The 25649-nt window shown below is 53.1% G+C and overlaps 2 protein-coding genes across 2 annotated transcripts in view; both read left to right on the forward strand.

The window, feature by feature from the left end:
* The window catches only part of MEI1 (meiotic double-stranded break formation protein 1), a gene marked incomplete at its 5' end in the record, with an annotated part of 51908 nt that extends 40528 nt beyond the window's left edge, over positions 1–11380 (forward strand). The window contains 9 exons of the mRNA XM_084878304.1: positions 43–153; positions 459–619; positions 2694–2775; positions 2975–3150; positions 8109–8190; positions 8632–8738; positions 9700–9831; positions 10038–10150; positions 11164–11380. Of these exons, the coding sequence (XP_084734430.1) occupies positions 43–153; positions 459–619; positions 2694–2775; positions 2975–3150; positions 8109–8190; positions 8632–8738; positions 9700–9831; positions 10038–10150; positions 11164–11209 (1010 nt within the window). The 3' untranslated portion in view covers positions 11210–11380. The remainder of the gene's footprint in view (positions 1–42; positions 154–458; positions 620–2693; positions 2776–2974; positions 3151–8108; positions 8191–8631; positions 8739–9699; positions 9832–10037; positions 10151–11163) is intronic.
* A 2686-nt stretch (positions 11381–14066) lies between these two features.
* On the forward strand, positions 14067–25616 carry CCDC134 (coiled-coil domain containing 134). Its single transcript, XM_084879136.1, has 6 exons — positions 14067–14173; positions 15182–15303; positions 15504–15588; positions 17841–18022; positions 18308–18379; positions 21117–25616. The coding sequence occupies exons 1-6, from the start codon at positions 14071–14073 to the stop codon at positions 21240–21242; spliced, it is 690 nt and encodes a 229-aa protein (XP_084735262.1). The 5' UTR covers positions 14067–14070; the 3' UTR covers positions 21243–25616.
* The last annotated feature ends 33 nt before the right edge of the window (positions 25617–25649 follow it).

Raw genomic sequence — 25649 nt, forward strand, 5'->3', positions numbered from 1 at the left:
CGTGCTGTGCAATGGGTGCCTGGGGACTCCCATCTTTCGCAGTGAGCAAGCTGTGTGGCAAGTGCAGCCCCACGGACATGGACATCCTGCAGCCTTCCTTCAACTTCCTGTATTGGAGCCTTCATCAGACCACCCCGGGCAGTCAGAAAAGAGGTGCTGGGGCCCAGGCTGTGACAGTGAAGAGGAGGGGTGCTGGGCAGTGTCGGTGGCCCTTGTTGCCCTCGGTTTTTCCATCTTAAAAAATAAATGGGGATGTGGCTGGACCAGATGGTCCTAGGTCCTTTCTGCTTCTGATAACCTGTGGTTCTGGAATGAAGCAGGGGCCCTTAGGAGCTCCAACTGCTCCCTGTGTCCATTCACTGTGTGTGTGAAGCCCCCTTTGGGTGCTACCTACGCATCCTGAGCTGGGGCTCCTGTGTAACTTACTCGTGCGGCCCTGCTTTGTGGACCCTCTGCAGCTGCCGCGGTGCTCCTGAGCAGCTCAGCTTTGATCAGGCTCCTGGAGAAGACGCTGGCGCTCACCTGGGCCGGGGAGGGCTCGCCCAGGCCCACGCTGCTCTGCTCGGCCTGGCTGCTCACTGCCTCCTGCTCTGCCCAGCAGCACAATGGCAGTCTCCAGGTTAGTCTCTAACCCCGGGGGTTTTGGTGGCCTGCTGGGTGGCAAAAAGGTCCTAGGGTCTGGTCCCAGATCTGCGGCTTATCAGCTGTGTAACCTCGGCAAGATATTGAACTTTCTGAGCTTCCGTTTTCTTGCCTACAAAATGGGGGGAAATACACCCAAAGTTGTTGTCAGGAGGTTTATACTAATCCATTTAGCACACCTGGATCACCTACATGCCAGGCTGCATTCTAGACACAGAGGAATAATTAATGAATAAAGCACGCCCCTCCCCTTACCTTGGGAAACATGTATTGGTAGGTAAAGAGAACAGTATGGGCAAAGGCAGGCAGCTGCACAAATGTCGGACAGGGTGTGCATACATGGAGAGTGGAGAGGTGTTCTGTAGCCAGAACATATGGAGTGGACTCTCAGGCTGGGTAGGAAGGCAGAAGCCCACCTGTGGCCTTACGTGCTGGGTGGCAAGCTGGCACTGTGGGTGTCGGAGAAGGTGACGCAGGGAACCCAGGGAGCAGTGGGCATGCCCACAGAGCCCCTCCTCTCCTCACCCTCCGCCTGCAGGACTTGTCAGCCAGCGCCTCGCAGAGCTCCTCTGGGGGCTGCTGTCTCCTCAAGGCTGGTGCTGGCTTTAACTCGCACCTACACAGTTACCTGCAGACAGAAACCATGTGCTAGTCTTCGAGGTATCCTCACACTGTGCCCAGCCCGGTGCCAATCTAGTGGCAGGCACACACTCAGTAGTGTAGAAGTGAAATCGCTTTTAAAGTTTGGCCTGTAGGGCGGCAGCAGTCTGTGGTGGATCTATGCTACAGCTTTGCTGTGGGAAGCTGTTGGACCTCCCGTATGCTTGCAGTCCCCTGCTGGCTGGAAGCCTGTCCTTGGCTCTGCTCCTCAGCTCACCCCTAGCCAGTCACCTAATACCCTCACTCCGATCCTCCCCATTGCCCGAGAGCCCAGGCCTGAGTGTTCATCCTCACCGCTAACGTGGCCTGTTCATCATCTCCGCGCCCCTAGCCTCTCCCTCCTCCACATCTGTCCGCACGTCCCCTCTGCCTCCACCCCTGTGGCTTTTGGTTCTGCACCTGGCTGCTGAGACCCTTCTTACATCGCCCCTCTGCTGCTTTACTTTCTGCCTTCCTCCTGCACTGGTCTCTTACCATGTGTTTTTTCCTGTTCTTAGTCAACTGTGCTCTCTCACATCTCCAGGCCTTTGTTTGTTTTTTATTGTTTTTTAATAGCCTTAATTTTAAAGACAGTTTTAGATTTGCAGAAAAATTGAGCAGACAGCACAAAGAGTTCCCATATAACCTTTACAAACTTTCCTCTATTAACATCTGACGTTAGTATGGAATCTGCCTACCTTTATACACACCTTCTGCCTAGGACCTGCTGATTCCACCAGCCAACAAGCATTTCTGAGGAACTGCTCTGTGTCAGAGCGTGGTAGATCCGAGCACAGAAATAGTTCTTGCCTTCAGGCGGCTTGTGTTCTGGATGAGGAATGCAGAGCAGGCTCACGGCTTTGAACCTGCCACCCTCCCAACCCCTGCTTGGTCATTGCTTCGATGTTAAGGAGCACATTCACCAGTGCTGCCCCTCATCTGCTCCTCACAGTAGCTCTGGAGGAAGTGAAAGTAGGAGGCATTGTCCCCATTTCATTGATGAAGGAAGGCAGGCAGGCAAGTAAGGGCAGTGACTTGCCCACATGCACATAGCTGGCTAGTGACAGAGCCAGGATTTTGATTTCGGCCTTCTGACTCCAGATCTAAGTTAGTTGGATGGTGGACTGAGGTGGAGACTGAACCACAGATGAGGCCAGGGAAGGTCCCTGGTGGAGGAGGTCCTTGAGGATGGGGGAGATTTGGGAGAAATGGCATTCTCCAGGGAAGGTTTGATTTCCCTCCTCGCGTTCCTGAATCCAGGGCTGGCGAGGCTCACGGGATTCTGTGCGGCCTCCCCTGTCCTGCTGGATGCAGCTGGTATGTGTGCGTGGGTAGAACTGATATTGGGGTAGGTTTTTTTTAGTCCAAGCTCCAGAATGTGGGAGTTATCCCTTTCCCCCCTGCCCTGCCAGGTTCACCAGACGCTGTCCGTGGAACTGGACCAAGTGCTGAAGGCCCTCAGCTTCCCGAAGAAAAAGGCCGCACTGCTCTCAGGTGTGGGCCCAGGGCCTGTGGCCGTAACAGAAAAACTCTTCCCCGGGATTCTGAGATGGAGCACCCTCCCCCGCCAGCCTCCAGCCACCCATTATGCTCTCCATTGTTTCCCTCTTCGGACAGAACTGGGTGGCGGACAGAGCTGGGTGGCGGTGGGGCAGAAGGCGGGGACTGGGTGTAAGGGGTCTCTTGCTTTTAGCTGCCATCTTGCGCTTCCTGCGGACAGCCCTGCAGCAAAGCTTCTCCTCTGCCCTGGTGACCCTGGTGCCCTCAGGAGCCCGGCCACCGCAAGCCCCTGAGGACACTGTCCTGGCTCCCCTGGGAACATCACAAGTGCTGTCCCTGGTCATTGGCCTGCAGAACCTCTTGGTGCAGGTAAGGCCCTTGCTGAGTGAGCCCTGCACTGGGGCCTGTTCACCAGGACAGCAGCAGGAAGGAGTGGCTGCCTCTCAGCCGGGATTGGTTTGGAACTTTTAAAGTTACAGTGAGCTGGTCACGTAGGGTTTAGTTATGAAACTGTGTTAGTTTAGAAATGAAACTCAGAACGACTCATAACTGAGAAGTTCAGGGTCAGTACTGGCTTCAGGCACAGCTGGGTCCCAGAGGCTCAGACAGTGTCATTAGACAGTGGCATCAGAACAATGTCAGTTACTTGGCTTTATTGTCATGGGATGGCAGGGTGACCCGCAGCTGCTCCTGGCTGATAGCCTTCCAGCAAAAAGGAGGTTTTTCTCTCTCCCTAGAATGGAGCTCATTAGCCTGGCTTGGGTGAAGTGCCAATCACTCTGGCTGAGGCCTGGGATGCTCTGATAGGCCTGGCTTGGGTCAGTGCCCATAACCCACGTGGACTGAACATGAGACAGGCATGGTTTGCAAAAACAAAACACTGTACCGAGAAGAAGGAAAAATAGAGCCTGGACAAGCAAAAACAATAGATGTCCACCTAGGAGTGGGATCTCCTTTCTGAAACTGCCACCTCTTTTTGTCTGCAGTTACCGGTTAATAATGCTTTATATTAGGGTGTTTTTTTTCTGTTCAAATAACTTTTTTGTTCAAATAACTAGACCCTAACTGATACAATTCTTGCTCTTTCTGCAATAAATCTCTTATCCCAATGCTCTTATCTTCCTTCTCATTGAGCTTTTTATAGGTAAACCCAGTGGTTGGCGAACTCATTAGTCAACAGAGCCAAATATCAAAAGTGCGATTGAAATTTCTTTTGAGAGCCAAATTTTTAAACTTAAACTTTTTCTAATGCCACTTCTTCAAAATAGACTCGCCCAGGCCGTTGTATTTTGTGGAAGAGCCACGCTCAAGGGGCCAAAGAGCTACATGTGGCTCAAGAGCCGCAGTTTGCTGACCACTGGTCTAGTCATTCCTTTTCAATGCGGAGGAGTTGGTCACGGGCAGAGGAAATGTGAGAATTCTCTGAAGAGCAAGCGGTTTGTATTTCTTGAGGAGGGTAGGATTGCAGGGTTGTTGACCGGCTGAGTGGATTGTCCTGAGTGAGGGGAGATAGGTGCTTCCGAAGGTTGCTTCCTCCACCCGCTGCCCGGGTGCTCAGACACACGTGTAAGTATGCACTAGACAGGCGTTGTCTAGTGTCAGTTTGAAGGGGTACAGGCTTAGCCTGCTCAGAGCAGCCACGTGTCCTCATCTGGCCCTGCACCTGGAGGTTCAGAATGAGGCTCTCCGGACTGGGGGGTTTTGCTTTCTATACGTTTCTGACCAGGATCAGAAGCTCTTTCAGGCTTACTCCTCCGATTCCCGTGCAGATGCTACATCCCTGGGGAGTCTTGGGGGAGGGCAAGAGTGGGCCTGAGACATATCCTTTGTGCTCAGACTTGGCTCTCTGACTGAGGTGGGAGTGGAATGTGTTATCAGATTGGAAATCAGGGAACTAGTTGGTTTGAGGCTTTTTTTTTTTAAATTTAAAAATATATTTTATTGATTTTTTTACAGAGAGGAAGGGAGAGAGCTAGAGAGCTAGAAACATCTTGCACACTCCCTACTGGGGATGTGCCCGCAACCAAGGTACATGCCCTTGACCGGAATCGAACCCGGGACCTTTCAGTTCCCAAGCCGACGCTCTATCCATTGAGCCAAACCAGTTTCGGCTGGTCTGAGGCTTTGCGTGCAAGGGTCAGTCCTACAAGAAGAGATGTTGATGTCAAGTTAAGGGTCTAGGAGAGTAGGAGGTGGGAGGTTGGGGAGGTAACCTCTCCTGAGTGCCTGTTCTGTGAAAGCACTTGGCCTGTTATTCATTCATGACAACTCTGTAAGGTAGAAATTACCTTCTCAGTTTTATAGACAAAGAAACAGAGTGCCAGAGATACTAAGTAACCTGCCTAAGGTCACACGTTTTAGGCCAAGATTCAAATCTGTCTTTCGGCTACAAGACCCGTGTTCTATCAGTGTCCCGAGACGAGTGTCGTGTGCATAGGAGCCATTGTTGCCTGAATGGTGATCTCTGGTTTTCCTAATGCCCAGTGGCCCTACCTCTTCGCCCACCGCCCAGGGGGCCTTGCTGGTTGAATGGGCTGATAGGACACACGGTCAGAGAGTGGCACTGTGCCCACCGCTCCTCACCAGGTGGGGAAGCTGGGGCATGCTGGCCCACGGCTGTGTGGTCTTGTGTACCTGGCAAGAGGCTGGCAGTGTCTACTGGTTAAGAGTTAATTTTAGACTGGAGAAGGAGAAGGGGCACAAAGCTCTTAGCCTAAAAGAAAAAGACCTTTCACAGTGAAAGCCAACAAGCATCTATTTGAGATTAAAAAAAGAATAGCTTTTTTGGAAGCACCGATTCAGGCAGAAATCCAAACAGGGTCTGATTAGGAGGCAAAGGGTGTTTATGAGAAAGGGAAGGGGCAATCACATCCACAGAGGGAAGGCATTTCTATTGGTGCAATAAGCTAACATAATTCTGGAGAGTGTTTTAAATTTTCAGTCTGTAGCCATCTGTCTGCTCCCTCCACCCAGGGCCTGGGCGCTCAGACATAGTATCTGCTTTCTTGTCATCTTTACAAACAGCTTTTTGAGACACTGTGTTGCTTTGTGTTCAGTCAAAAGGTTATCCTGCCCTGTTGTAACATTCCAAAAGTTCAAAGAGTAAGGCCTGCAAGGCAGTTCCTCTGGGATGGCAGCTTCCACTGCATTTTAAAGTGGCTCCATTTATTTTACTGTTATTATTATTATTGTTATTTTTTAAAAGGCCTAGGGTTTGTTTCTGGACTGGCCACCTACTCTCCAAGTATCCTCAGGTCACGTGTTTTCTCTCGGGGCCTCACTTCCTGGGCTGTAAAATGAGGTGAGTGGGTTTGTTCAACCACTTCCACCTGTGTGCCTTGGAGGCGTTAGGGCAGTGGTTCTCAGCCTTTCTAATGCTGCGACCCTTTAATCCAGCTCCTCATGTTGTGGTGACCCCCCAACCATAACATTATTTTCGTTGCTACTTCATAACTGTAATTTTGCTACTGTTACCCTATTTCCCCCAAAATAAGACAGTGTCTTATATTAATTTTTTCTCCCAAAGTTGCGCTGGGTCTTATTTTCCGAGGATGTCTATTTTCGGGGAAACACGGTAGGAATCATAATGTAAATATATGTGTTTTCCGATGGTCTTAGGCGGCCCTGCTAGCGGTTCTCAACCTGTGGGTCGAGACTGTAGAGTCTAAGACAATTGGAAAACACAGATATTTACATTACAACTCATAACAGTAAATTACAATTATGAAGTAGCAGCGAAAATAATGTTATGGTTGGGGGTCACCACAATATGAGGAGCTGGATTGAAGCATTAGAAAGGTTGAGACCCACTGCTAGGGGTTCTGTGGAAGAGACACAGGGCTTGTTAAAGTGGGGGCATGTCCCCCCTATGCATTTCACTAAGATATTCACCATTTATTGAGTATTTACTCTGTGCCAAGCACTGGTTAAACACTGTCCATTTCTCATCTAATCTCTCAGCCACCCAGGCAATCTTTTTATTCCTACTCAGCAAGGCTGAGTAACCGTGGCCAGGATCACACAGATGGTGACTGAGCAAGGATTCAAATCTGGGTCTACTCCATACCCTTCATCATCATGCTGCCTTCCAGAGAATAGCATGAGGAGAGCATAGGGTTTTGTTTTGTTTTTTTGCTAGTTTTAGTTTTTACATTTTTTTTTAAAAAATCTGTTTTATTGAGCTATAACGTACATGCAATAAAACCCATTAATTTTTAAGTGTAGAATTAAGTGGATGCTAATTCTCATGCTATAAAACATTTCCATCACCCCAAAAAGTTTCCTTTTGCCTTTTTTTTTTTTTTTTTTTTTACATTTTTATTGATTTCAGAGAGGAAGGGAGAGGGAGATAGAAACATCAATGATGAGAGAGAATCACTGATGGGCCGCCTCCTGCAGGCTTCCCTCTGGGGATTGACCCCACAACCCAGGCATGTGCCCTTGACTGCAATTGAACCTGGGATCTTTCAGTCCGCAGGCTGACGCTCTATCCACTGAGCCAAACCGGCTAGGACTCCATTTGCCCTTTTGAAGTCAGCTCCCTTCCCCCATCCCTGAACCTCACAAATACCAATCTGCTTTCTGCCACTATAGTTTTACCATTATTAGATTTTTTTTGTTTGTTTTTTTTAATCCTCACCTGAAGCTATTTTTACATTGATTTTTAGAGAGAGTAGAAGAGCGAGGGAAAGACAGAAATATTGATGTGAGAGAAACACATCGATTGGTTGTCTTCTACATGCACCCTGACCAGGGCCCAGGCCAGGGAGGAGCCTGCAACCCAACTGAAGTACGTGCCCTTGACCCACAATCGAACCTGGGACCCTTTGGTCCACAGATCGACTATCCACTGACCCAAACCGACTAGGGCCCGTTTCTAGAATTTCATATAAATGAAATCATACAGTATGTAGTCTTGTGTGTCCAGCTTCTTTCATTTAAGTAACACTTTTGAGATTCATCCACATTGTTTTATCATCACTTCATTTTTTATGGATGAGCAGTAGCCCATTATATGGCTATGTCACAGTTTGTTTAACCATTGATCTATGGATAGGTATTTGGGATGTCCATATTTTTTGCTGTTATGAATTAAGTTGCTCATAATACTGAAGACAAGTCTTGCTGTGGATATATGTTTTCATTTCTCTTGAGTAAACACCTAGGAGTGGGATTTCTGGGTCACATGATGTATTATTAGTTTTCTATTACATCTGAAGTTATGAAATTCGAATTGTTCTGAAAACCAATTTTCTTCCTTGGTTGGCACCAAAACCCATTGGTAACAAAACCTGACATACACATTTGTGTTTTCTGATTTCTTGCAGAAGGACCCTCTGTTGTCCCACGCCTGCGTCGGCTGCCTGGAGGCCTTGCTTGACTACCTGCATGCCAGGAGCCCAGACATGGGTAGAGACCCTCCCCTTCTCTGATGTTCTCTGGAGGGAGGTGGGAGGAGGCCAGCCCTGCCACTTCCTGCTCCAAACTGCGTCCCCTGTTCCGTGAATCACACTCGTTTTGTGTAATTCTCTAACCAACACTGCATGGCACTGTTATGCCCAGTTTATAGATGAGGACACTGAGGTTCAGGAGGTCAGGCCACATACCCAGCCACAATCACAAAGCTCTTAACTGGCAGAGCTCTTCCCTCCCACATGGCGGGATATATAGTCTCCGGAGCCAGGCAGCACAGAAGCCAGGAGGAAAGAAACTCCCCGGGTCAGCTTGGCCACACCCTGCCTCTAGCTGAGCAGCCCTTTCTGAGCCAATAGGAGGGAGTCCTCCTTAGTCACGTCCCCCGGCCTTTGGAAAAGCAGTGCTGACACCCCGGGGTGACTGTGTTTCCCACAGCACAGCACGTGGCCTCCCAGCCCTGGAACCGGTTTTTACTGTTCACCCTCCTGGATGCTGGAGAGAACTCCTTCCTCAGACCTGAGATCTTGAGGCTCCTGACTCTGGTAAGTGCAGGAAGGATGGTCTTGTAGTCTGAACAAGGTCGTGAGCTGAGTGGTCCCGAGGAGGCCAGGGACACCTTACCTTAGGTAACCCTGATCCTCAAAGAAGGTAGAGGGGGCTGGCAGGCCTTCGTCCTACAAGAGGCCCGCCCAGAGAATTCCTATCACCGCCCGCATCTCCTCACCCAGAAGAGCCAGAGCGTCCTTCTCCATTCACTCACTCAAAACATTGATCAGGGCCCGCCACACGCCAGGTCCTCGGATAGCTGCCAAAGGTGCCGGTGAGCCACACGCTCTGCGTTTAAGGACCTCTCACTGTAGAGAAGGAGACAGACAAGTTCAAGTGTGATGTTATTGGTGGTAGAGCAGAAGATTGGCTAAGTGCCTGATGGGCAGTAAGTGCCCACTGGATAAACAGCAGGGACCTGTGAGTGAGTGAGTGAAGAGGGTCAGTGAGGAATCAGTGGGGCCTGGGAAGAGAGTAAGTGACTAAAGAAGACAGCAAGGACACTGCAGAGCTGGGAGGGGGAGGTGAATAAAAGAACAACGGAAGAACATTCATTCGTGACTGTTTTAGCTGAGGCTCGAAGGATTAGTGGGTGAGGAGGAGGAGATGTAATCAGGTGGAGAAGCGGGAGCAGCAGGACATGAACCCACGGTGGTGTGTCTGGGTAACCACACACAGTCCCTCTTGGCCGGAGTGGGAGGTGCAAGGCAGAGGGGTGGGGGTGGTTCGTACTGAAGGGTTCCGCAGGGCCAACTCGGGGGTGTCACAGTCTGCCTCACTGACCCCACTCTCTCATGACATAACCCCACCCGTGCTCACCAACTCTGAGCTCCTTGACGGGTGCTGGGGCGCAGACCTGTGTTCTCAGCCAGTGCTGAGCACAGCGGGAGCACAGGAGGGCGCCTGGATGGAGGCGATGCAGCATCACCGCCGTGTGGGGCTTCTCTCTGGGGCCAGTTTGTGCGGTTCCGGGGCAGCAGCGTCTTCTCTCCGGAAGAGGTGGGTCTGGTTCTGCAAGGCGCAGCTTCGGCCGACCTCTCCGCCCTCTCCACCACCACGCTCCAGGCTCTGTGTGGCTTCCTCCTGCAGGTGTGTGGGAAGGGGTGCACGTAGCCACCCTGATGCTGGACTCCATACCATCTTCTCAGTGGAGGGTGGGAGCGCTTGGTGGAGGGTGGGAGCAGCCAGTGGGGGTCTGGAGCCCAGGGTGGGGGGCTGGGGAGGTAGAGGATAGAGAGGCCTGTGTGGCATAGGCTCTGAAAAGGGCTGTTTCCCTCGCCCTTTCCTTCCCTTAGGTTCAGAGCACGGGCCTCCTGACTGATCATGACATGGCCCAGACCCTGCAGGCCTCCTTGGAGGGCCTTTCCCCCAGGGCCTCCTCAGCCCAGCCTCCCTCGCAAGACATGCTGTATCCTTTTTTGTCTCCGGAAGCTTTGGCCGGTGCAAGGTCACTCAGGCTGTGGGATGGCGTGGCATCCTGCTGCAGGACAGAGGTGCACTGCCTTGCAGCCCTAAAGCAGGCAGCGGGCAGTGAAAATAATGAATAGTGAGAGCAGCGACAATGACTTCTTCTGTGTATGAAGCTAGGGCAGTCCCATTACAGGCACTGTACTAATCTTCACAGCATCTAGGAGTGTTACTGTTGTTAACTTAGACCAGAGAGGTTAAGTGACTTGCCCAGCATCACATCCAGGTTTGATCCCAGGTTTGCCTGTTTCCAAAGCCACATCGCCAAACTCAGGGAGGAGCTAGTCCTTCCCCAAGGGTTTTGGAGAAAATCACCAGCCCAGTTGGCACAGGTGCTTCCCTCGGCCCCACCTGGATGGCCGCATGTCTCTGAGAAAGCCTGGGGCAGTGGGCACAGCCCTCTGGGGGCTGTGGTGGTGCTCCAGAGACACTTTGATCAGGAGGTGTGTGTATGTGTATGGAAGTGCTTCCTCCAGCTCTTACTCGCTCCCTTTATTCTTTTTAAAAATATATTTATTGATTTTTTTACAGAGAGGAAGAGAGAGGGATAAAGAGTTAGAATCATCGATGAGAGAGAAACATTGACCAGCTGCCTCCTGCACACACACACACACACACCCCCCACCCCCAACTGGGGATGTGCTGGCAACCAAGGTACATGCCCTTGACCGGAATCGAACCCGGGACCCCTCAGTCCACAGCTCTATCCACTGAGCCGATCTGGTCAGGACTTGCTCCCTTTCTGGGCCCCCCTTTCCTTTTTCCACGGAATAGTTCCCTGTAGTAGGCAACCACCTCACCCAGGTGTTCAGGTTCCAATTTTAGAATCTAGTCCCACTCTTCTTAGGAGAGGGAACCTGTTTGTCCGGCCATTTTTACCCTTGGGGCTCTGGAAGTGTGTTCTCCCACGGTTGGCCCTACCTCTGCTGTTCTCCTCTCATGTGTCGCTGCCAGCTGCCTGGGAGGTGTGGCTGTCTCCCTGTCCCACATCAGAGACTGACCCTCAACCACTGCAGGCCCAGAATGGAGGACTGAGACCTGGAGCAGACCTGGGCACAGTGGTTTGGGGAATGGATGACAACTGCAGCCATTCACCTGGAGCCCGTTCCTCCATTGTTGAATCAGGAAATAAAGTGATTCACTCACATGCCTGGTGAGCACTCCAAAAACATTTTACTCTCAACTTACCCTGGCCTCTTCCAGCTGGTTCCTCAGCCAGGATGGTGGCCTCCTCAGGGAAAGGGGGTAGGATTGGTCCTCCTAACAAGTCCTACCCGCTTTAGGAGCACCAGTGCTAGCTGGCTGCCTGTTGTACTAGCCGGGCCATCCATCCTCAGGGCTGGAGGAGCAGAGGAAGGCCATAGTTCCGGGCTGTTATCCAAGTGCTAAGAGGCCCTTTACCGCCGCCTCACCGCCCGCCAAGGTGGAGGGCAAGGAAGCGTAGCAGACCAAATCCTCCTCAGCCTTCCTCGCCGAGCGGAGCTGTCACAGCTCGGCCCTCCCCTGGCTACAGTAGGTCCCTGTGTTCCTTTCTTTAACTTGGAGCTTGTACTTGTATACCCACATGTGTGGTTCTTTTAAATCTGCGCTCCGCAACTGCCGCTCCTGTTCCCCAGGTCAATCCACTGGGCTTCTAGCTCCTTTCCCGCCCGCCCGCCTGTGTGTGAGGACCCCGTGCCCGGAACTGGCCCGCCTACCCTTCCTTCTCGGGTACTGACCCGGCACAAAAGGGGTCTGAACTCCGTCCTAAGGAATCGACGGGGAAGTTCCCGATGAACTGGGTTTAGAACTTGGTGCACCAAAGGGGCGAGCAGGGGGTGTGCTAACTCCGCATAGCTGGCTACTTAACACACACACACACACACACGTGCTAGTCATGACCCACTACCGATCTTGCCAAAACCGCTGACGAAACAACCCGGGGAGGGCGCCCGGCTGGTCAGGGCCCGTGTGCTGACGCGCCCTTTAAGTTGGGCGCCGACCTGACTTCCTTCAAGCTCCTGCGGACCGAGCACCACACGCCGGAGCCGACGCAGGTGGCAGGAACGATTCTCCTGCGGACCTCGCGCGCGCGTAGTCTCAGCGCCCGGCGGGAGGACCCGGAAGGAGGTCACCGGCGCGACGGCGCGGCCCGCGCTCATTGGCCGGCAGCGGCGCGGCCCGCGCTCATTGGCCGGCAGCGGCGCGGGGGCGGGGCGGCGCCGGCGGTCCCAGCGCTGCGCTCCCCGGTGCGGTGGAGTTCTGCGCCTTTGCTGGTCTCAGGACGGACCTGCGAGCCGCACGCCGAGGGCCTGCCAGCTGCCCCTTCTTGCTCCCCGGGCCTGGTGGGTGAAAGTGGGAACTCCGGGCGGGTAGGCTCCTGGTGGGGGCGTGGAGACCGAGGTTCGAACCGACTGCCAGAGTGGGAGGTAAGAGACTCCTCTTTGGAAAGACTCCTCTCCTCCCGGAGCCCCAAAGACTGGGGACAGAAATCGGGGTCCGCCAGCCCCGGGCCCTGGCCCAGGGACCGCCCCACACGCCTCTTGCAGGATGCGCTCAGGTAGCTGGCGGAGCTGGAAAGAGCTCCAGGGCGGTGAGCGGGAGTCAGTGGAGAAGGCAGAATCCTCCCCACGCAATGGCTTTCTTTTCCCTTCTTCCCCTGCTTCAGTCATTACCTGCTGTCTGCTACCCGCCTGGCCCCGAGTTCTGCTCTAGTTTGTGTCCGGTTCCCTTGAGTCTGGAACGTGACATTGGAAGTAGGTGAGTCCTGGTGAACAACTTGCACTGCTTTTCCTTCTCTGGGTTTCCGTTATATCCTCTGTGTCGGGTGGGGCTGGCTGTCAGGTGACCTGTCAGTCGCTGACCATCTCTCCCTTGGGCGTGGCCTGCTCTGAAGTAGACTGCTCATTGAGACTCGGTTTAGCCTGGGAATAGCCTGGACAGTTAGCTCACTTTTCTGTTTCCACGCCAGTAAAATTGGGCCCCTGTCATCTGAGTCTGAGGCCTTCTTTGGCCACTGTAATATTGCACCCCACCAACGCCCTCATTCTTCTGTGTTGGTTTTACAAGTTTATTGGGTATCTCTTACTCCTACTAGGAAAATAACTACCTTGAGTGCAGGGAGTTTTGTCTTATTCACTGCTGTATTCCCAGCTCCAAAACAGAGCCTGGAACATGGGAGGTACTCAGTAAATAATTGCAGAACGTTGCCTGAATAGGAATAGGTGTTGCTTATGGTGCCTATGGTACCAGAGTGAGTGAGTAGCATCTCTTTTACCCCAAGACCGCCCCGCCTTCCTTCCTGCCCTGTGTCCCTTCCTTTCTGATGACAGAAGTCAGGGAAAGAGGGAAACACATCCCCTCCGACTGCTTGGACCCCCTTAACCAGTTACTCTCCTGGGAGCCAGAATGAAGTAAGGGGGGGGGTTGAAAAGGAGTGACACTGACCAGCCCCACCTTCCCCAGGTACAGTGCCTCACCCAGTCCTCCCTCTCGGAAGCAGGGTGTGACCTCCTTATTGTTATTTTATTGTGAGGAAGCTGAGGCTTAGAGAGGCTGAGCAATTTGCCTGACATTCCACAGTTGGGAAGAGCCTGGGCTCTAGCTCAGAGCTTCAGACTCTGACCCCTGTGCACTAAGCACCCCTCCTCTGCTGACATTTATCTTGCTTCCTCCACCTTCTGTCCCACAGTCTTTATTGTGTGTGCTGGTCACGGGCCCTGGGCTAGGCACTGGGCTCCAGGCTTCCCAAAGCTGGGTTCTTGGTATTTGGAAACGGTCATGTCAGGGGGAGTTCAGCTCACCTCACTCTGTTCATATAACACCATGCTCGGGTCTCACCTCCTTTCTCTGGATTACTCTCCTCGCTCCAGGGTCGTGGATATGGACCTTTTGCAGTCCCTAGTCTTCCTGTTTGTCCTGCTCGTGTCTGGGACAAGAGTCACAGACACCCAGAGGACCTCCGTGGACCCGAGCCTGGAGATCTGTATCCTTTGGGGTTAGAGGTGCAGTTAATGGCTATGGCTGGGGGACTTTCTGGGGATGGATGAGGCCCAACTGATGGGAATAGGGGAGAAAAGGTAAGGTGCCCTCATCAAACCTTGATCAAGTCCATTGCCTTCTGAGCCTCAGTTTCCCTATTATGTTAAACAGAGAAGGCAATTTACATCTCTCATAGCCACAAGGACTCTGAGAATAAATAGTACATATGTGCCTAGTACACTGTGGCGAGACCCTGGTCAGGGGCTCAGGCCCTGGGATTCTGGGCCACCTACTCTGGTGCGGGACCTGGGGACTCAAAGATGAGTCAGTCCCTGGCTCTGAGGCCTTCACAGCCTCACATTGTACTTTGTGATCACTGCTCTGAGGGAACATGAGAGAAGCACCATGCTGGCTTTTGAACAAAAGCTCATAGACCCCTAGCCGTGTGTCTCAGTTGGAGTCACCTGTATACCAAGAGTTTGCAGGTTCGGTTCCCAGTCAGGGCATATACCTAGGCTGTGGGCTCGATCCCTGGGTGTGTATAGGAGACAACCGATAGATGTTTCTGTCACACATGGATGTTCTCTCTCCATTCCTCTCTCCAAAATCGATAAAAACATATACTTAGGTAAGGACAAAAACCCCACAAAACTCATAGAGAAGGGTTGGGGGCATCCCAGGCAGAGTGTGCAGTGTGAGCAGGGAGCGGAGACCTGGGGATCGGGCAGAGTTGCGGGAGATGGTGGGAGGACCATGGGGAAGGCGTACGGGAGCGAGGGCCTGAAGGGTTGTGTCCAGGCTCTTGGGTATGGAATCCTCTGTCCACTGGACACACGATGCATGGCAGGAGGCAAGCTCCTCCGTTTGTTACTCTCCGGGAGGGAGCGCCTCAGACCTGGGCGCCGGTGGCCTTTGCAGACATCTGCTGGTCAGGAGTGGGCCTTCTGGGCTGGGACCACGGGATCATCAGGCAGAAGGATCAGTGCCAGCTCCTTCACTCCATGCTGCCCAGACAAGAAGCTGTTTGAGGTGAAGCGGCGGGAGCAGCTGTCGGCATTGAAGAACCTGGTGCAGCTGAACGATGTCCACCAGCAGTACAAGATCCTGGACGTCATGCTCCAGGGGCTCTTTAAGGTGCACGCAGGCGCGGGCAGCTCGTGGCGGGCCTGGTCTCTGATCTGGGTACTGAAGGATGAGTAGGAGTTCGTTAATGGGATGGTGTTCACTTAGAGGGCACTGCGTGCACAAAAGATTTGAAGTGGGGTTTAAGGAAACGGCTGTGGCTGGGCGGTGAAGGCCTCTGCAAAGCCACTCAGCCGGTGGGGTTCCCTCAGGTGCTGGAGGACTCCCGGACAGTGCTCACTGCTGCGGACGTGCTCCCAGATGGGCCCCTCCCCCAGGACGAGAAACTGAAGGACGGTAGGTCTTCCTGATCGCTCCCTCTCCTCCCCACCACCTCGGTCTTCTCTAGTTGTTTCTTCCCTCCTGTTTTTGTCACTCTTTTCTCTCTCGGGAAATCCCCTCTTGTGGCCCCTCCCAGGTGTTCCACTTTCGGTGGATAAGCACTTAGTATATGGTTCTCCAGGAGTTCCCGGCTTCAGAGCCAATGTCTGTGTCCCTGCACAATGTATTCCTTTGTGCTGCCCTGTGCTTGGAGCACAGGAACCAGGGAGGAAGCTCTGTCCACTACCCCGCTGGGGATCCTTGCCTTCTCCACCCCTGATCCTTCTGGTAGGGAAGGCCAGGCTTGTTTGCATTTCCAGGAGAAAAACCAGGCCTACTGAAGTGACTGGATAGTGGGGGCAGTTCCCACACTCCTTACTACTCTTCTAAAGGCCTCAACCTCCTTAAATCCTTTTTGAGACTAGGTGGGACAAACATCCTATATAATATAGAGCTAATCTGCTAATTAGATCCGACAGCGGAACGACCAGTGGGAGGGGGTTAAGGGGGCCAAGGCAGCCGGGGCTGTGTGGGCCGAGCCCCTTGCACGAACTTCATGCACTGGGCATCTAGGAGATAAATGAGGTAAAAGACTATTCTGGGTCCCTTCATTCCCTCTTCCAAGAATTTCTCTCCGGTGGTAATTTTCGGATGAAGTGCTGGTATTTTAATAATAAAACTTCTTAGATTATACTGAGAGAGGATGGCAGTGGCCTTGACATACTGAATGGTGGGCACTTTTACAAATAGCATCTCTAATCTCCTCTGTAACTGAGGAAGTTATACATGTAACTTGGCTCTTTTTAAAAAAATATATTTTATTCATTTTTTTTACAGAGAGGAAGAGAGAGGGATAGAGAGTTAGAAACATCGATGAGAGAGAAAATCATCAATCCGCTGCCATTTGCACACCTCCTACTGGGGATGTGCCCACAACCAAGGTACATGCCCTTGACCGGAATCGAACCTGGGACCTTTCAGTCCACAGGCTACGCTCTATCCATTGAGCCAAACTGGTTTCGGCCATGTAACTTGGCTCTTAACCTGTAAGTCAAGCTGACTCCTGAGTGCAAGATAGTTCGAAGCCCAGGGGTCTGGTCCCACGTGGCTCAGACCCAGCGGGGCATATCTTTGGAGGTGTCTGCTTCTCTCTGTGCGTGGCCTGGCCTGTGCTGCTGAGGCTGTCTGGGCCTTACCTGTGGGCACTGGAACAGGAGCTGCCGCCAGGGCTGGGTCTACACTTACTCTTCATGTGACCTGGCTCGGGGGACCTCCACCATGGAGGACACTAAATTCAGTCTAGCCTGACCTGTTGACAAGAGGAAGGATATTGCTCTAACCAGTTTGACTTAGTGGATAGAGCGTCGGCCTGCGGACTGAAAGGTCTCAGGTTCGATTCTGGTCAAGGGCATGTACCTTTATTGCAGGCACATCCCCAGTACGGGGTGTGCAGGAGGCAGCTGATCGATGTTTCTCTCTCATCGATGTTTCTGACTCTCTATTCTTCTCTCTTCCTCTCTGTAAAAAATCAATAAAATATATTTTTTAAAAAGAGGAAGGATATTAGTGGAGAAATTGATAAGGCCTGTGGATGTATTGTATCGATGTGAACTTCCTGGTGTAGATAGTTGTACAGTGGTTATGTAAGACAAAAATAGAGGAAGCCCAGGGAAGGGATTGTGTAAGTCTAAAATTATTTTTTTTAAAGTACTTAAGAAGTATTTAAAATTAAATAAAATAGGAAGGATATTTTTTAAAAACAAAGCCTGTCATGTTCCCTGGCCATGCTAACAGCCCTGACCCCTCGCAGACACTGTGGTTGTGCTAAAACCAGGTTCTTGACATTTGGATACTAAGTTGGGGAGCATAAGCCCCAGCAAAGCCTCATGTGATGCGTCTGCCTCCTGGTGCAGAATGACACCCACCTCTCTGGTCCCCACAACAAATGAGCCTTCTGAGCCGTGAGATGCGGGGGGAAGAGCGGGGCCTTTGCAGTCAGTCCGAGCTGGGTTCCAGCCCAGACCTGCCACTCACTTTCTCCCGGGTGAAAGGGGAGCGCCACCACACCTCCCTCTAACGTGGTTTGGTGGACACAAAGCCCTCGGCACAACTGTCCGCTCTCTGCTTCCTGGGCCTGGCAGGCTTGCCTCCATTGTCGGGGAGAGCTGGGGCTGGCCAGGAGGGCAGCGGGGCATCTGCCCTGGCACTCACCCCGCTCCCCTCACCAGCTTTCTCCCAGGTGCTGGAGAACACGGCCTTCTTCGGCGACGTGGTGCTGCGCTTCCCGCGGATCGTGCACCACTACTTCGACCACAACTCCAACTGGAACCTCCTCATCCGCTGGGGCATCAGCTTCTGCAACCAGTCGGGCGTCTTTGACCAGGGGCCCCACTCGCCCATCCTCCGCCTGGTGAGGCCTGGGGCGGGGCCGGTCCGGAGCCCTGTCTCCGTGTCCTGTGAGCCTCGCAGCCGCCTGCAGCTCACAGGGCCTGAGTGTCAGCTCTCGGTTGCGTTTTCTGTGACAAGCCTCAAGGCACCTTGAGGTGCCATCCCAAGGGGTTCTGCTGACCCGGGTCCCTGTGGGCCATCGCCTGGCCCGCAGTCCTGGGCCCTGGGCTCCAAGCGGAGGGAGTGGCTCAGGGGTGAGCAAGAGGCAGGAGAAGGCAGAGGATGACTCACCTTTCCTCGTCTGCAGATGGCCCAGGAGCTGGGGATCAGCGAGAAAGACTCCGACTTCCAGAACCCATTCAAAGCGGACCACACAGAGGTGAGCTCTGGGGCTTGTGGCTGTGTCTGTCCTGCTGCTGCTGGGCCACAGGAAGCCAGGCCCTGCAGGGGCTGGGGTGCCTGTGGGGGAGTGTGAGGGCTTTGGACTTGGGGCCAGACATGCCTGGGTCCAGGATCCATCACTCACTTACCAGTGCCTTTGGGCAAGCCACTGCCCTTGTCTTAGCCTCAGGCCACCTGTCTGTTCATGGGATGTGCACCCCAGCTGTGGGGGCAGCAGAGGCTGTGAACAGTGGGCACCCACATTAGGTGGATGTGAGGGAAGCCAGGGGAGTTCAAGTCATGCTCTTCTCTGTCCTGGAGCCATTAACCACCCAGCTGGGCTTCCATCCTACATTCCTGCACATGTGGTCATTCCAGGGGCTGAGGTGGCTCTCAGGCTAAGGCTGTGGGTAGGATGACAGATGGGGACACGTACAGTAGAGGAGAGGAGGGGATCAGAGGGGGCCAGAGGGATAGGAAAGAAGGGCTGGAGGACTGGACTCCTCAAATCACAGGCTGGCCCCTGCTCTGAGGAGGGGAAAGGGGTCAGGATCGGTGAGGGCTGTCAGATTATATACCCTGCTTGCATGGATACTGACAGGTCAGAGGCATCAGAGTTTACTACAGTGAAAGCCGTGGCTAGACTGTTGGACTGGTCATGTTAGTTCCCCTATTCCCTGAGTCCCACATGAGTGACACAGAGGGGCTCGGTGGATGCCAGACAGACAGCGTCATAGCTGAAAACTACTAAGCTTGGGAAGCTTACCAATTTATAGCAAACAGAAGTAAACCTGCTCTTTGTTTTGGGAGAGAGATCTCCTCATCCTTCAAGGTTCGCTGCGGGCACAATCCTGAGAAATGGCCCCGGTGCAGAGTGGTCAGGGCTTTGCGTTCTTGGTGCTCCAGCAAGAGCACGCAGGGATGCTCAGCCCATGTCGATTGCCTCCTCCACAGGCCATCCCTCCGCCCTACCTGTCTTGGCTTAACTCCGATTCCATGAATGTACTATTCAGTCTGTCAATCTGACTGACAGGGGCTAGAATCTTGATCGTTCCATTTGTCTCATTCTGCATCTAATTAAGGCCGCCATCCACAGGACAATCTGCAGGATGAGGCCAGCCTGCAGGATTGATCTCAGCCGTGTGCTCCAGGATCCTGGACTCAGCCGGCTGTGGTCAGTTTTGGGGAGACCAGTAGGTCTTATTTTAGACAATTGGGTGTGGTCTAAGGCCAATCTATTATTCATTACCACCCACACAAGAGTTTAGACTGACCTGCTGATCTTTGATGTTACTGCTAGTAATGACAAGGGCAGGAGATGGACCCACAGCTACCCTCATCCCTAGTGGAGAGATACTCCGTGGCCACTGTCTCCCAAATTAGACTGGATTTGGGTCCCCATTACATTCTTTGGCTGAATCCTAAGTGTCACTGTGGAGTTGCAGCTTCATTTACCCTACATGATAGAACCCCAGACCACTCGGGCATCAGAAGAAGATAGATTTGTATCTGTCAGATTGAAACACGATCGCACTGGCATGAGTGTCTTCCCAGGGTCACTTTGGGAGCTGCTTTGATGGCATCGGGCACACCGAATGGTTCAGTCATCACGTGGTCTAGAATGACACATCCAGCAGTTGGTCAGATTGTCATCTGCAGCTGCCACTTGGCTTGGGCAGACCCTAGGATTGTTTTGCCAAGTGGCAGTGCTGGATATCAGGCCAAAGAGGATTAATTATTCCCCATGTCTCTTGGGATCTAGGGCGTTTTCTCACTAGGCACTGGGATTATTGCTACAAGATCAGCATGTCATATCCCAGGACCTGTAATGTTACTTTTTCACTGATCACCCCTTACTTTCACCCAGATCTTTGTCCAGAAGGGTCAGATGTGAATGGGACAAGGGCATTTTTACAACATTTTCAGAGGCATATCATATTTCCTATCTTGGTCCACGCTAGGAGGGACTGGGTTTTGAGGAGATGGAGCCATGCCAAGTTGGGGGCACATTTGGGACATCCCAGGGGAGGTGCCAAGCAGGCACTTGGATATGGAGGTGCACATATGAGGGTGCACATATGGCCATATAGACATAAATGAAGCCATGGGTTTGGAGAGAGCAGAGGGAGAAGGGTGCCCCCAATCAGTCCTCCTCCTCCTCCCATCCCTGTTCACCTGTGTTCCCGTTTCCTCACCGGCCCCGCCATCCACCCTCTTGGAGCCATGAGCCTGGCACTATTGTCTTCTCTTTCTCCCGCCCCCTTCCAGGGTCTGTCAGTTTGACCTCTGATCCACCTGCTTCCTGGGCACTCCCTTGCCGAGACAGGATGCCTGCTGTCTCTTATTCCCGCTGGCTGCTCCCCCCTCCTCCGCAGGGGTATGGCAGCCGGGGCGGGGGGGGGGGGGGGGGGTGGTGGTGGTCTGCGGTTGTTGGGCACTCGGCCCTCACTCGGGGAGGATTCTGTTTATCGTTCCTCTGGTACCCGTGCTTGTTCACACCTTGGTACTTGTCCCTCTGCCCTCCTGCCCTCCTGCCCCCACCCTCTGCTGTCAGCCTCTCGCTTATCTTTCAGAACCCACTTAGCCTTGTCCCCAAGCCCGTTTAGCCACCTCCACATCTGTTGGCTCCCTGAGGGCAGGGCCTGCGTCTAAGCAACCCTCCTGTCCCCGCAGTGCGCTAGCTCGGAGTGAACTGCTGCCAGTGGACTAAGTCAGACCACTCTCTCTTCCCCCAGGTCATTTCTAGCACCGACCCTTTCCAGAAGGCCCTGAGAGAAGAGGAGAAACGGCGGAAAAAAGAGGAGAAGCGGAAAGAGATCCGAAAAGGCCCGCGGATCTCGCGATCCCAATCCGAGCTATAGCCCCGTGGCAGCCCGTGGTTCAAGGGGCCAGGAGGAAGAGGAGGAGGCAGCATGGCCAAGGTGAAGCGGTGCCGTCTGGCCGGTGGTGAGAGCCGGCACCTGTGTGAAGGGAGGCCATGTGTGCTTGGCCCCCGGGAGCCGGCGTGGAGCCCAGCTGCAGGGACGGCCACAGAAGGCTGGTTTCCTCCCAGGCCTCCCTGTGCTGCAAACAACTCTGGGGAGATGCTGGGGGAGGCAGGAGGGGTGCAGGGCTGGACCCTCCCACTGGGTTAATACTGATGCTTGCTGGCTGCTGCTGCTCATGGGGAGGCAGCAGAACCAGGCTCTGAGCCGCCTGTGGAGGTGCCACACCACTGCTGGCTGCACCGTGTCACTGAGCCACACGGCACAAGTCCCAGCCCCCTGCAGACACAATAAAAGTCAGCAAACTCTCTGGGCAAATCACAGCTGGTTTTGCCCTAGGAAGCTGTGAGGCCTTTGCCAGGCAGGCGGCGAGGGGCCTGGGTTGGGGAACCAGAGGCCCGCAGAGGGGTAGAGGGCTCCGTGGAGGATGTTCTGCTTCAGGGAGCCCAGGCTCTGGCCGGGCAGCAAAGCCGGGGCTTGGCTTGTGCCTCCTAATCCACTCTCTGCTCTGTCCTTGCTGAAGGTCAGTGTTGGAAAGGGACTGGGCGTGTCCTGGGTGGGTGTTTATCCAAGTTGACCTTGGAGCCACGTGATCTCTATCCTCAGCTAACAGGCGCAGGAAAGAGCCAGCTGTCCCTTCTGGCAGTGCCGGAGACCCTCAGCCTGGGGGCTGCAGGAGATGGCGCTGTAATGGCAGGGCTGCCCCACGCTGGATCAGTCACAGTGAGCCCTCCGGCTCAGGAGGGATCATAAGGCAGGGAAGCTGCAGGGGCCTGAATGAGCAGCTGCCTTCAGTTGTGCTCTGCCCAACTGGTGGGATTCCCTGCTCTGTCCCTTTGACCTTGCAAAGCCAGGGTCTGCTTCTTAAAAGGGGAGCCATAACCACCCCAGAACCTACCGCCACCACCACCACCACCACCAGAGCCAAGGGAGACCCGAGTCTTGTCTCAGCCCACCAGGCTTGCTGAGTGACCCTGGTCCACCCTTCTCTGTTCCGTAGCTTCACTGGCAAAGGGAACATAACATAGGGACTGCTTCTCCAAGGCTGGTCCTGGCTTCTCAATGACAGGTGTCCCTCTCTGCTGGTTCTTCATTCGTCCCATAGGTTTGCTGAGCACCCACTGTAAGCCCAGCCAGAGAGAGGGGTCCAGTCTTACCCATCTTCACCTCTGCCCCATCTGGTACCTTCATCCTCCTGGGCTCTTCCTTTGACACCGTCAGCTTCTCCATCTTGGTTGATCTCTTCCTCTCCATCTTCAAATGGTTCCACGTTTTCCCATCTGACACCTTCAGACAAACAAACAGAACTACCCCGCTTCCCCCCTCTCCTTCCCTTTGCTGCACTGTTGATTGTGTGGCCACTTGTTTCCGGAGCTCCACCTTGAGTCACGCTGTAGGCAGAGCCTGTCCACTCCCCTGCTGGGAGCCGCAGACGTCCTAGGGTACTCGTCTGTCCAGCCTCCTTGCAGCAAGCATTCAGTTCGGTGACTGAAGTGCCACTAACCAGAGGCACCATGTGAGTGTGGTGGTGGAAACAGTGGCCCCCAGGCGCCAGGGGGATTCCTAGTGGCCAGACCAGCCCCAAGGGTGCCTGCTGGTGCCAGCAGTGACGTCTTTATTGGTGCGTTCAGCATGGTCTTGGACGTTGTTCCTGTCTGTCGAGCTTCCAGACACAATCTGAGACACCCGTGGAAAATCTGGGCGCTCCCAGTATCCCCTAAGGCCGGGCTCTGCTCACATTTGGGACAGATAATTCTCTGTTGTGAGGAGGTCCGTGTATGTGAGATACTTAGTGGCATTCTTGGCTCAGTAGATGTCTGTTGTCATCTCCCAGTTATGACAACCAAACCTGTCTCCAGACAGTGCTGGATGTCCCCTGGGGGCAAAATCTTCCCGGCCACAACCCTTCTTCCTCCTTATCTCAGCCTCACGTCTTCCTGGGCCGTCCCCTCACTGCCCAGAAATGCCGTGACAGTTCCTGAGGACCCTCCCAGGCCTCAGGGCCACTGCTGTCCTTGTTCTCTGCCCTTGGTCTGAGTCTGCTCTGTCTCTTCCCGGTTTCTCTTTCCTCACCTGCGCCCTAAATAAAGAGTTTACTGGCTTAGTTTCTCCTTCCTTCTTCTTGACAGCTGCATCCTCTAAGACAGGGATAGGGAATCTTTTTTCTGCCAAGGATATTTATAAGGTCATTCTCCGGCCATACAAAATTATCAACTTAAAAATTAGCCTGCTGCTCTAGCCGGTTTTACTCAGTTGTTAGAGCATCGGCCCTCAGACTGAAGGGTGCTGGGTTCAATTCTGGTCAAGGGCATGCACCTCGGTTTCTGGCTCGACCCCTGGCCCTGCTTGGGATGCGTGGGAGGCAACCAATCAATGTGTCTCTCATATCTATGTTTCTCTCTCTGTCTCCCCCTCTTCCTTCCACTCCCTCTAAAAACCAATGGAGAAAATATTCTTGGGCGAGGATTAACAACAAAAAATTAGCCTGGTACATTTGGTCAAACATTTAATTAACTCACCCCAATGCCTTGGCAGGGCCAGACCAAATGATTAGACCCACAAGCTGGATGTCCCCACTCCTGCTCTAAGACCACAAAGCTGATGGCACTTGCCCTGTTGTCACCTGATAAGCCTCAATCCTTGTTTCAACTTAAACCAAAACCAAAGGTTACTTTCCACCCTGAAGTCTACCCTGTGTTAAACCACGGGGTACATATTTTGGCTTAATCCTGGAGGAAACAATATCTGAACTGAATCCTGAAAGATGGGGGAGGAGGGAGGAGATAGACACTGGGCAGAGGCCTACAAGGGGAGGCATCAAAAGCAGTCAATGAAAAACACGCCAAGCTCTCTTCTGTGGCCTGTAGTAAGTGCCAGTCTGTGGTGGGTGTCGGGACACAATGGTCAGCTGGTCCAGCCCACTCTCTTCATACAAAAAATCCAGGTCCTGAGGAGGGACTTGTCCGAGGCTGCTCTATCCCTGGGAGCCAGCCTCAGTTCTCCCCGCCAAGGCAGGGTGCCAACGGGAAGAGCTGTTAAGTTGGGTGAGAAGCCAGGGCCGGGGGAGAAGGTCAGTGATTTGCTAAGGCTGGGTCCAGTGCCACCACCTTCCTTCACTTTTCACCGAGCTTTCATTTGTGCTCCCTCAGGCTACTTTGCTAGGAGCCTGGGCCTCTGGGCAGGTCCAGCTGGGAGCTGTGGCAACAGTTGTGTCCACCCACCTAACCTGATGCTTCTATAGCAAGCATGTCAAACTCATGGTTCATGGGCAGCGAGTTTGACATGCTTGATCTACAGCCTCCTGTGGGGGGTTACTGAGACTGGAATGAGAGGGCACTGGACCAGTGAGTCATAGGGTAGGCCAGCGGATGGTCTCCCTCCCCGCCCCCCGCCCCCAGTAGAGGGAGCCTTGTGAGCCACAGTTGAAGGTCACATTGTCCAGCTTAGTGCCTTGCGTTCAGTTTCCTGTTTCAGGGTGAGACTGGTATAATCAATACCAATCTATTCTGTAAACAATGAGAACAGTCCTGTCTTTCCCACCCCAAAATAAGACTATTTATGTTATACAATTCATTATAAAAAGTATACTGAAATATCAGGAAGAAAGTAAAATTTGCCCTAAACCCACCATTCCCATAACCATGACTGACAGTCAGCTGTTGTGCCTTGCGTCCATTTGCCTTTCATGTGAGCATGTAGACCCCTGTTCTTTTCAGTCACAGTAGCTGCTTTGTGTGGGCACGTACTGCATGCCAGGCCTTACTAAGTGCTGGCTGGCAGCAGCGCCTGCTGCCTCCGGGTCCTTGTCCATGTCGTCTGTTGCCCCAGCTACACCAACACCATATGCAGTTCTCTCCTCATGACGTCAGGGTTCATCTTACTAGTAAATGTGGAAGGATTTCCTGACATCCCAAGTCAGATCCCTTGTTAGTTTCATCACACCCCATTACTTTTCTCTGATCACTTGTACTATTTATTGTCTAGGTTTTTTGTTTGTTTGTTTAACGGTTGTTCACTAGACTGGAAGCTCTCAGAAGACAGGAACTATTTCTAGTTGCCTGCCACAGAGGTGTTCAATAAATATTATCAAAGAATGTGCAGATGATCCCATTTAATCTTCACAACTATGAGGGGACACTATTCCCATTTTAGAGATGGCAAAACTAAGGCTTAGAACAGCTAGACTGCCCAAGGTCACACTGCATTAAGTGGGTCCACATGTCTGCCTCCACACGGCCTGTGTGCTCATAAGGCCTGAGCAACAGCTGCCTCTCGTTTTAGGGA

This window comes from Pipistrellus hanaki, assembly GCF_964339955.1.
Source record: "Pipistrellus hanaki genome assembly, chromosome: 3".
NCBI lineage: Eukaryota > Metazoa > Chordata > Mammalia > Chiroptera > Vespertilionidae > Pipistrellus > Pipistrellus hanaki.

Bases quoted from the DNA above. Each gene is read 5' to 3' on its own strand.
- CCDC134 (XM_084879136.1), top strand. From the start codon at position 14,071: ATGGACCTTTTGCAGTCCCTAGTCTTCCTGTTTGTCCTGCTCGTGTCT. The intron at 14,174-15,181 runs GTATCCTTTGGG...CATGCTGCCCAG, and splicing joins GGACCCGAGCCTGGAGATCT to ACAAGAAGCTGTTTGAGGTG. The intron at 18,380-21,116 runs GTGAGCTCTGGG...CTCTTCCCCCAG, and splicing joins TCAAAGCGGACCACACAGAG to GTCATTTCTAGCACCGACCC.